Genomic DNA, 11152 nt, shown 5'->3' with positions numbered 1-11152 from the left:
TTTGGAAGGAAACAAGACATTTTTGTAGATAGATATTGATTAGTGTAAGGTCTTTGGAAAGAAATAAGACTTTGTAGATAGATATTGATTAGTGTAAGGTCTTTGGAAGGAAACAAGACATTGTTTGTAGATATTGATTAGTGTAAGGTCTTTGGAAGGAAACAAGACATTGTTTGTAGATAGATATTGATTAGTGTAAGGTCTTTGGAAAGAAATAAGACTTTGTAGATAGATATTGATTAGTGTAAGGTCTTTGGAAAGAAATAAGACTTTGTAGATAGATACTGATTAGCATAAGGTCTTTGGAAGGAAACAAGACTTTGTAGATAGATACTGATTAGCGTAAGGTCTTTGGAAGGAAACAAGACTTTGTAGATAGATATTGATAAGCGTAAGGTCCGTCTTGTTTCCTTCCAAAATTGTTTGTAGATAGATATTGATTAGCGTAAGGTCTTTGGAAGGAAACAAGACTTTGTTTGTGGATAGATATTGATTAGCGTAAGGTCTTTGGAAGGAAACAAGACATTGTTTGTGGATAGATATTGATTAGCGTAAGGTCTTTGGAAGGAAACAAGACATTGTTTGTGGATAGATATTGATTAGCGTAAGGTCTTCGGAAGGAAACATGACATTGTTTGTGGATAGATATTGATTAGTGTAAGGTCTTTGGAAGAAAACAAGGCATTGTTTGTAGATAGATATTGATTAGTGTAAGGTCTTTGGAAGAAAACAAGGCATTGTTTGTAGATGTTGATCAATGGAAAGTCTCTGGAATGAAGCAAGGGCTTATTTGTAGATATTGATTAGTGTAAGGTCTTTGGAAGAAAACAAGGCATTGTTTGTAGATGTTGATCAATGGAAAGTCTCTGGAATGAAGCAAGGGCTTATTTGTAGATGTTGATCAGTATGAAATGTCTGAAAGGAGCCAAGGCTTTGCTTCTGGATCAGGGATGGGCAATAATTTTCACAGGGGGCTCCTCCACATATTTTGGTAAGTCCTCGTGGGCCTAACGTTTCTACTATATTAATTAAATTACCACAACATCGATTGTTTAAAGACCCCCATTATGTTCTTTCCACAATTATTGGGATCATGGCTGACAGGACAGAAATGTTAGATGGGCCAAATCCAGCCCGTGTGCTGTATTTTGCCCACCCATGTTCTAGATGCTGATATGCTTAAGGTCTCCAGAAGGAAGAAAAGAATTGTTTTTAGATATAAGCATATAGATATTGCACATAAGATTTCAGGAAGAAAATAAGGCATTGTTTATAGATGATGATTAGTTTAAGATATCTTGATCAATGAAGGACACTGGAGGCAAGCAAGGTGATACTTCTTGATAAGTGAGTATGGTATTGTTTGTAGTTGTTGAACATTTTAACTCTATGCATACTGGAAGGTAAAGGTGCATATGTTGTGACCTTTTTAGAGTTATATTCAACATTGAATTGAAATACACTATTATTAATATATGTTAGTAAGCTTGGCATTAAAACAGTTTATAATTCAAATTTTTATGATATCTAAGTTTTAATTTCAAAAGGAAATTTTAATCAAATTCTCAGTCTTTATTTCTGTGTCGTGTATGCCTGTGCTCTGAATTTTCCATTTTCTTTCTACCCTCATATGCATTTCAGCATGTACAACTAAGATGAAAACATGTACTATAGATGTTAACAAGCCAGAAATAAAATTTGAATGCCCATTCTTCATGCTTTACTGAGATATCACTATATTTTTGTCTGTCAAAATGTTTGTTTCTCTGACATGTTTGTAACCAATAGAAAGAGCATATTTTTTTTTACATGATTCCTTGAAACCATAGAAGTAAGTTAAAACAGGTTTCAGAAGGTTAGAGGCTGTTAAGATAATTAATTATAACTGTCTGTTACAGTATACAGTCACTCTAAACCATTTGATTTTGTTTGGTATGTTTCAACTTTTTGTTTCAGTGTACATTTATTTTATTACAGTTAGAGTTAGGGTACAGAAAGTATGAGATGAAGTATAATGTTTTACAGAAAAACAAATGGATTTCATTTAGGAGGTTCTAGAAGTTATGCCAGGATTTCTCAAACCCTGCTTGCTGGGTGCCCCCTTTGAAATTGTTTCAGGTTATGATGACCTACCCACACACATATAAAGTAATAGCAGATTCTACTATTTTGTGTGCAATGGATTAGTAATGTCTACTAAAAGCTTTTCAAATTTCATGAAGTTAAACAACTAAATTCAGTTATAGCATGCATAGTTTCATGGTTATGTGGTGGTTACATGCAAGTATTTAACAAACATACTGTTGGTATGAATGTGCTTTGTAGTCACTATGAGCAAAACCTGTACACTGGATAGATGAAGTGAAGAAATAATGTCATTGGCCACTATTCAGTTCTTCACATTATATAGCTGCACAATAGTAGATATAATGAATAAATTTAATATTCCAAAAATTTATCTTAGAAATACTAAGTTTATATATTATGGAAGTATTTAAAAAAATAAAAATACTGACAAGAATTTTTTTTAAACTGAATTCAGTGTATGGTTTTACTAAGGGCTTGGTTAATAATGGCAAAAATAAACATTATTTTTGTAATGGTGCCTTTTTATTTTTCAGTTAAAAGAACCAATTTTTAACTTAAAGGCAATTTGTCACCAAGAGTTTAAAATATTAAATATTTGCACCATTTTAGTTTCTCATGTATGTTATTTATTGTGATAAGATTCCATGTATTCTCTGTAGTACTCCAGACTCTACATAAATCACTGGATATTTTTGCTTATATATCAATATTTCAGGCAAGGATGGGTTTAAAAGATTATGATGTAGCAAAAGAAGACTTTGAAATAGTTCTAAAGCTTGATAACAACAACAAGGCTGCTCGAAACCAGATCTTATTGTGCAACAACAAGATCAAAGAATACAAACAAAGAGAGAAAAATACTTATCGGAACATGTTTGAAAAGTTTGCTGAGCAGGATGCCATTGTAAGTATTTTTGTTAAATTATAATGGCTTGCAAAACAACTTTCATTTTCAGAAGAAGAAAAAAGGAAATGTATAGAACTAGGAGATAAATGGTACTTGCCAATCATTTAATCATCAGGCTCGGTAATAAATTACATTAATCTAAACAACTGTTCTCGCACAAGACTAATATTTCTATTTTCAGCTTTTTTTTTTAGACATTTTCGAACTACCCTTCATTACTGACCTTTCAGAATTTCTTTCTGATTCCGTTATCAGTATGAAATAATAAACAACTCTAAATATATAACACATCATAAGCTTTTAAGATGTTGTTAATGCAGATGAAAGTTGAGAAAGCCATGATGAACTGATTAATAAGTTTATATCTTACAATACAGGTAGAAATGTGCTGAAAAGGTAATAAATCTACAGCTTAGTTTACTTTACTAGGCAGTGTTAAAGCAATACTTTTGATTTCCATTTTCAGTGCTTCCTATCTAGGGAGAGTTAGTTGTAATTATAAGATAGTCCTGTCTGTGTAAATACTGTTTAGTTCATGTCTAGTAATTTGTGGTAAACATTGTTAATTGATTAAGCTATTCTGCAGTCAACATTTTTTTTGAGTGGATAAGTAATTTGTTTCTGGCTCGAAAAAGAGAGCATTTGCTTGAAACATTGTCATGTAAATAAATTACTACCATAGTTTTAAAGATGATTTTTCTCAAAAAGTTTTATTTCTTTATTTTATCACTTTTGCATTTTTCTACTTAAGTAATAACGAATATTAACTTGCCATAACTTCCTAATTAAAACAATCTTTTTGTAAATTTCACAACTTATGTATGTAACTAGTAACAAGTAAACATAAACAATATGTTATATTAAAGATACACTTTTCTTTAGTCCAAAGAAGGTAAACACAAGCAGTGGGTATCACTCTGACTAGATAAGTAACCAACGAACACTAAGGCCCATCCTCACATTTGTGAGTTGTATGGAAGCAGAATGCATGAGCAGAAGTAGTAATGGCTGTTGTGTCATACACATCAGTGTTCCCTCTAAGCTGTGTGGCTACACAACAACCAATCAAGTACTGTACACATCTTCGGTAATGGTGAGGAGTCTCAACACGTTGATGGCCTTAATGACCCTGGCAATAGATAGGTGTAAAGCCCAATTAACCAACTGGTAACATTGCAAATTGGCCTAATGATTCAATAGGGTCGATGGGTTAAATATACCCCCCCCCCCAAAAAAAAAATAAAGGAAGAAAGAAAGAAAAGAACTGGTAGTGCACATCCACACATTACCTTGACACTGGTAGGTGCATATAGAAAAATTCATTTCGCATGTGGATTGATAAAATTAGAGGGAACATTGGTACACAGTCACATTATTTATTTATAAGAGTAATTTTCATTGGTTGATTATTTTCTTGACTCTGACGCTAATGGATTAAGCCAAACAGACTTGGATTAATTGAAAATAATAATGAGAAATTATAATCGAAATATTTTGATTATTTGGATAGATGGAATAATTGGAAATACTGATGGTTATTTTACTTGACACTAGTTGGTGTAATTGATGGTATTGGTTATTCATGTTAATGTACCAGTTCTATGGGCAACTAAATGATATGTCAGAAATTGAAAGTTGCAGTAATCAGTAATTGTGAATCTACAAATGTGAGGAGGGGAGGGCATATTGCTCCAAAATCTTTATTTTCATTCAAGGATACTCATTCCTGTGAACTGCTGAATATACTGAACATTAATGATTTTTGTATGTCAAATCTTCAACCTGTTATGACTAAGGCTGGACAGTTGTTATAGAGTCAGATGTGAGGCTTGTTGTATTGTTCCTCCAACACAAGTTTTCTCAAAGACCATCAATAAAGAGATTAAATAATAGTGAGAAAACTTAGGAAATTATTAACTGATGCTGATTTATCAATGCTTGACTGATTTTCATATTGATTATGTTCCTAAGAAATGTAACACTAAGAGCTTTTAGTTAAACCTAATTTTTATTTTTAGCGAGACAAGCACATCAAGGGCAAAACTGAAGAGAAAGGAGTGTGGAATGCTAATGGAGATGGAGATAAAAACATACAGGATGAAATGGCCGATGAAGAACACAATGATGATGTTTCATTAACAGAAACTGAATAGTGAATAACATTGATGTTGCTGTTAAAAAAAGTATTTTTCATTTATTTAGGCTAAAAGCCATTGATTTTATTTACTATAATAGAGTTCCAGACATCTGAAATGCTAAAATTAAGACCTAGAATGTAATCTGTCCTGTTTCTACAAGATAGGTTTTGAATGGCATATGATAAAATCAGTAAATATTAAGCTATAGCCTTTCTCCTTCTGTGTTTTGACTCATGACCTTCAAAGCATCACATAAACCAGAATCATCTTAATTTAATGTGTCATCATTTCTCACGTTTATGAATTATCAAAACTTACTTGAAGTAGGAATGTTATTTCAGATCTGTGGAAATCTATAATGATACATAAGATCTATGAGTGTAAGGAAATAGTGTTAAGTTTGTAAATTATGATCATTATTTCTATCAACAAACAGGTTTAAGTGGAAAAAAAAAAAGAATTCTAACTTACAAAGATGGTATCTGTTAAGCATTGTTTCAAAATCTTGAGTCCCATAAAAAAAAGATTAGCAGTAATGGTAAATAATTCATTTTTTCTGTATTTCAAATGGTTTATGTATGCATTAGTAATAGAAGCTTAATAACCAGTTAGTCGTGTGTCAGTAAAAGTTTCTAAGTAAATTTGTTTATTTTTTTGGATGATGCAATTTTGATAACCGTATGGTGATTAGAAATAACAATATTTTTAAAGCAAGTGCATAAACAACATGAATTGAAAATTGTTAACCATTGTCTTCACGTGTTGCCGATTAGGTTTCTCATTTATAGTTTACAGAACTTTCCTTCTTCGTCCTTAAACACAACAGGTAACCATTGTGGTTAAATGTAAAATAATTTAATTGGTCCAGAAAAGCAAAGTAAATGTTAAGAGATAAAACTTATAAGAACACTGTGGTTGTTAATGGTATACAGGAAATGACATGCTGTAATACCATTTCCACTTGGTAACATGTAGTTTTATTAGCACAACATTTTTGAGCAGGAAAGTCCTCTTGAGGAAATAGAAGCATAATAAACTACTTTTATTCTAGTTTTTCAGATTCTTGTACACCTGAAGGAGGAAATTCTGCCCTAAACATTTTGCTAATAAAAATGTATGTTTTTAAAAGTGATATTGTACTGTGTCATTTAATGTAATCAAAGGGTTATATCATCACACAACTGGTCATTAAGACACTCTGAAAAAACGTTTTTGTTTTTATAGTCTACTTTCAAAGTAATCAAAGGGACATCAAGATATTGAGTTTAAAAAAAAAAACAGTACTGTTTGTTTTTAGAAGTTAAGTTTCTGAAGAATATTTCATCATTGTTTATGTTTCTAAGATCATTCCATTGTCTGTCTGTGTTTTTTCCTATTGAATAGATCTTCTTATTGTTTGAATTTCAAAATATTTTCCATCCCACTAATCGGTGTCAATATTTTAGTGAAATAATTTAGAGCATGCTAAACTTCATTTGATAGTGCAAATGTATATAAGAAATTTGCACAAGTGAATTTGTTAAATTGCTAACGTTCTTGACTAGGTGAGTGACTTAAAGTTGTTTGAAAATATAAATTTTGTTATATGTTGTTTATGTGTCTGCAACCAAATATTTGGATATTAAGTTATCAGTGTTCAGGTGTTTTTACTTTCGTTGCTACTTTGATTTTACTGATGAAACTGCTGACCTGTATTTTCATTACTTAAAGATGTTCCAGGCGCATCAACACCCCTGTATGTATTCTATTGCAATCTTACAATAAAATCGTTTAACACAGACTATTCTGTAATGATTTTACTATGTGGAATGGAATATCAATTTATATTAGAAAAAATACGATTTTTTTTATTTTACATTCTAGTAACATTGGAGAAATAACTATGTTCACACTTCATTAAGTAAATCATTGTTTGGATTTTTAATCGGTGACTTTAGTTTCAAAGGGTTTGTAAACATGACTAGTGAGTGTTATTCTGGGTTACAATCATGTAAAGTAAAATTTAATAGGGATCTGACCCTGGCATCTTATGAATGAAAGACAATTCCAACTAAATATTCAGGTAGAGACGCTGACCGAATTTGTTAGGTTGGTATCATATGTAACACGTGTTGAGTGGAATGATAGATTGGGCTACATATATATATATATTGTTGCTTTAAATAACTTGCCTAGTTAATAACTTAGAATAACAAATTAATAGCATCAATGCTACATTCTTCAAATCATATTTATAGGTTCAGTGTGGTGAGTAACAGATTGTTGAATACATCATAAATGTGTATAACACTACCAGCAAACCTATTTTCGAATAATAAACCCTAATGTACAATCTTAGGATGGAAGAACAATGTTCCTTTATTTAGATGGTAAAGTTTAACCAGTAAGAAACCAAAATATAAATGTACAAATTAAAACATCTTGTTAAATATAAAAAATGTATATTTTAAGAGCTTATAATAGAAGATTTCGGGTGCGAATCTTGTCACCAAAACGAATAATTTCTTTATTGTGCCGTTATTTTAATATCAAGCCAACGGTTATTTTCAGAACTATAGAGCTTGCGTGAGGATCATGTTTTAATACACGGTGCTTGCTACTCGTGTTAATCTGTACTTTTCAAAGAAGAAAGTTTCAGATATTGACGATACTCAAACTTATTATTTTTGGCTGCAGGAGAGAAATACGTAAAATTATTTATGCTCAATTGTTGTTTTCTTATGTGAACGTGGTAAATATGAATTTGACAAGATTTCTCGTGTTGTATGACTCGAAGAAACGTTGACTAAAAAAGTATTTGAAGAAACGGCCGTTACGGGATATTGTTCACCGAGAAGGTTAACTACTGGGGCTTGTCATGTAATTAGTCACAGGTGACTGATATCGAATGAGAGTCTTACTTTCGTGATTGCTACCCCAAATAAAATATTTTAAGGAGAAATTTGTCAAAAAAGGTGTTTCTCTTGTCGAGTTGTCAGTGGATAAGATTTACTTACGTTTATAATATATAATTTGTCCCATCTCTTAGGGCTCACAATGCTAAAACCAGGGGTTCGATTCCCCTCGGTGGACTTTGCTTTTACAAAACACAATATAATATTGGATAACGATAAATTATATCCTAGATCAGCCAATACGTAATTTACTCAGTTTGTGATGTCAAGAACTTCGGAATAGATAGTTGTATATGTATATAAAGAAAGAGAGCAATACTAAATTTATAGAAAAAAAAAGAAATACGTCAGAAGTATCGATATAAGACAAGGAAACAAGGGTTGGGAATATCACATTTAATTCAACTAATGCATATGGAAAACAAGGGTTGGGGATATCCCATTTAATTCAACTAATGCATATGGAAAACAAGGGTTGGAGATATTTCTTCTATCACATATAATCCAATTAATGTATATGAAAAACAAGGGTTGGAGATATCTCGTCTATCACATATAATCCAACTAATGCATATGAAAAACAAGGGTTGGAGATATCTCGTCTATCACATATAATCCAATTAATGCATATGAAAAACAAGGGTTGGGGATATCTTGTTTATCACATATAATCCAACTAATGCATGTGAAAAACAAGGCCTAGCATGCGCGATATTAGACGACACTTTTGTTTGTGGTCAGTTTTACAAATTTTTTTATCGGACTCCTAGTTTAGTTGAGCCATTAATTAAGACAGTAAAACTTAAACGACTGACATTTTCTTTCTTCAAGTAGTTGAGACTTTATAAGCTACTTAAGGAATGGATTGACCAAACGAGTCAGCTATTGAACTTTTCACTCCAAACAGTATTATTTTTTCAAATATACAAGATTGAATACGTTACAGAGGTATAGGAGGCAAATTAAAATTGGGGAGGCCCAAGTTTTATTTGACCGAGGGAAGGGGCTCGAATTATCGTCCCATCAATCATGTTCACCCTATCAGCCGTGGGGGCGTTATAATATGACGTGTCAATCCAATTATTCGGTGGTAAAAGAGTAGCCCAAAAATTGGCGGTAAATGGTAATGACTAGCTGGCTTCCTTCTAGTTTTTCACTTCTAAATTAGGGATGGGTAGAGCAGATAGCTCTCGTGTAACTTTGCGCGAAATTCAAAACAACCCGAGGGAAGAGGCTAGGGTCCAGGACTCTGGAAGCTCTAGGGTTTTGGATTAAATTTTATGCATTCTTCTGCTTTTCCTGATGTTGATGCATTTTTACTGGAACAGTCACTATACCCTACGCCACTGGGTATATATCAAAACGAATTTGACTATGCAAGTCGCCCTCAGTGGCACAGCGGTATGTCTGTGGACTTACAACGCTAGAAACCGAGTTTCGATACCCATGGTGGGCAGAACACAGATAGCCCATTGTGTAGCTTTGTGCTTAACTTCAAACTAATAAACTATGCAAGTCATCAATTCATATGACCACCACGTGCGATATAAGATCATGTTAAAATGGCATGTAGGAAAACTACGTTTTGAAATAGTTTGGTGTTACATAGTTTGACGACAACGAAAATTGTTTACTATTGGGAAAGCTATATAAGAACCCCCTTTCTGATGCAAAATACACTTATATTATAAAGATGTATTCAGATCGGGTATTTAGAATTTCCAGACAAGTGTATCTCTTATGCTCGATGGCATGGGGATATGGATCAACTTGGAGTACCAGGGCCAACAAGAAAGACACTTGAAAAAATCGTACTGCAGTCGAGGTAAGCAAGAAGTGACGTTTTGTTACAGGCGATAATCCACGATCACAAAGATCAGTGTCAAAATCCGTCCCTGTGAGCAGGAACAGTAATACGCAGCATAATCTGGAAGGATCTCTGTCTAGAAATGAAGCCAATAAAGTATGAATTTACTAAGATAAGGCTTGTAGTAATTTCCATTCAACTGTCGCATACCTCAAACAACTGTTTGATTGGATTATTGAAGCAGGTGCCAAAGCTATTGTTTTCGCACAATAGATAGATTATGGAAAGCAGCAGGGATGAATACGTTGCTTCTACTCAGACATTGCTTAAGCTTTGAGTTCAGAAAGATATTAACACTTGGAGATGATTTGAAATAACTTTTTGTGCACCGCAGACTTTCCGCTGTGCCAGTGGGGGGGGGGGGCTTGTGTAATAGCAAGTCATATGATAGATGAGTTCATATTAAGTCGATTTATTGGACTGTAAAACAACGAGTGAATCTCTATACTTGAAGTATTTTTATATTTATAATAAATCGTCAAAGGTTAATCATTTATTTAACAGTTCCTCATACAATAAGTTATGGAAAGCATCCAGAAGGCGCACTGTGTTTTGAATAGAACAGCCATAAGACAGATCCTTTTGCGATGAAGCTACACTGTAAGGCTACTTTTAAGATGCACAGTCATAAAATAAACGTGACAATGTAAACTATAATAACATGGTAAGGCCTCAAAATCATTTTGATCTAATGTACTCAACCCACAGTAGCATTGTTTGTCTTTTAAAGATGTTTTAAGTTGAATGTGTTTGTTACTGATATACATAGATATAGAGACAAAACACACAGTGAACATATAAAACACCATTTAAAGTAGAAAAACAGTATACAAAACCCTTTGATGAAGAAAATTAAACAAAATAATGAAGAACATAAAAAATGTAGAGATACCGTACCCTCGTTATAAGTGGACAGTGTAACAAATTATACAATAATATCGATAAAGAAAGTGAAAAACAACAGAACGAAAACCCTTTAATACTGACAACCTTCCCCCTTTAGTAGGGAGCAATCTAACAATCCACAAGTATAAAATGTTAAGTTGCCTAGTAGTTTTAGGCGCGAATTACAAAGTTTCACCACTCGCGTTTTACTCTCTTCCTGGTACACTTACAACTTGTATTTTCCTGCTTGAACCATGTTAAGGAAACTGTTTGCTTAAAATATTGCTTAAATGACTGAAAATATTTCTCCCTCATCCAAATAAAGCACGGGGTACACCCCGTGTATATATTCGTTATGATATCGAAATCACTG

The 11152-nt window shown here is 32.8% G+C and overlaps 1 protein-coding gene across 1 annotated transcript in view; it reads left to right on the top strand.

Moving 5' to 3' along the window:
• The window catches only part of LOC106464674 (peptidyl-prolyl cis-trans isomerase FKBP4-like), a 25012-nt gene extending 18098 nt beyond the window's left edge, over nucleotides 1-6914 (top strand). The window contains exons 8-9 of the mRNA XM_013924832.2: nucleotides 2804-2992; nucleotides 5014-6914. Coding sequence (XP_013780286.1) covers nucleotides 2804-2992; nucleotides 5014-5148 — 324 coding nt within the window. The 3' untranslated portion in view covers nucleotides 5149-6914. The remainder of the gene's footprint in view (nucleotides 1-2803; nucleotides 2993-5013) is intronic.
• The last annotated feature ends 4238 nt before the right edge of the window (nucleotides 6915-11152 follow it).

The sequence above is a fragment of the Limulus polyphemus genome, unplaced genomic scaffold (genome assembly GCF_000517525.1).
Source record: "Limulus polyphemus unplaced genomic scaffold, Limulus_polyphemus-2.1.2 Scaffold1715, whole genome shotgun sequence".
NCBI classification, from domain to species: Eukaryota; Metazoa; Arthropoda; class Merostomata; order Xiphosura; family Limulidae; genus Limulus; species Limulus polyphemus.
This window is presented reverse-complemented; position numbering and strand designations above follow the sequence as displayed.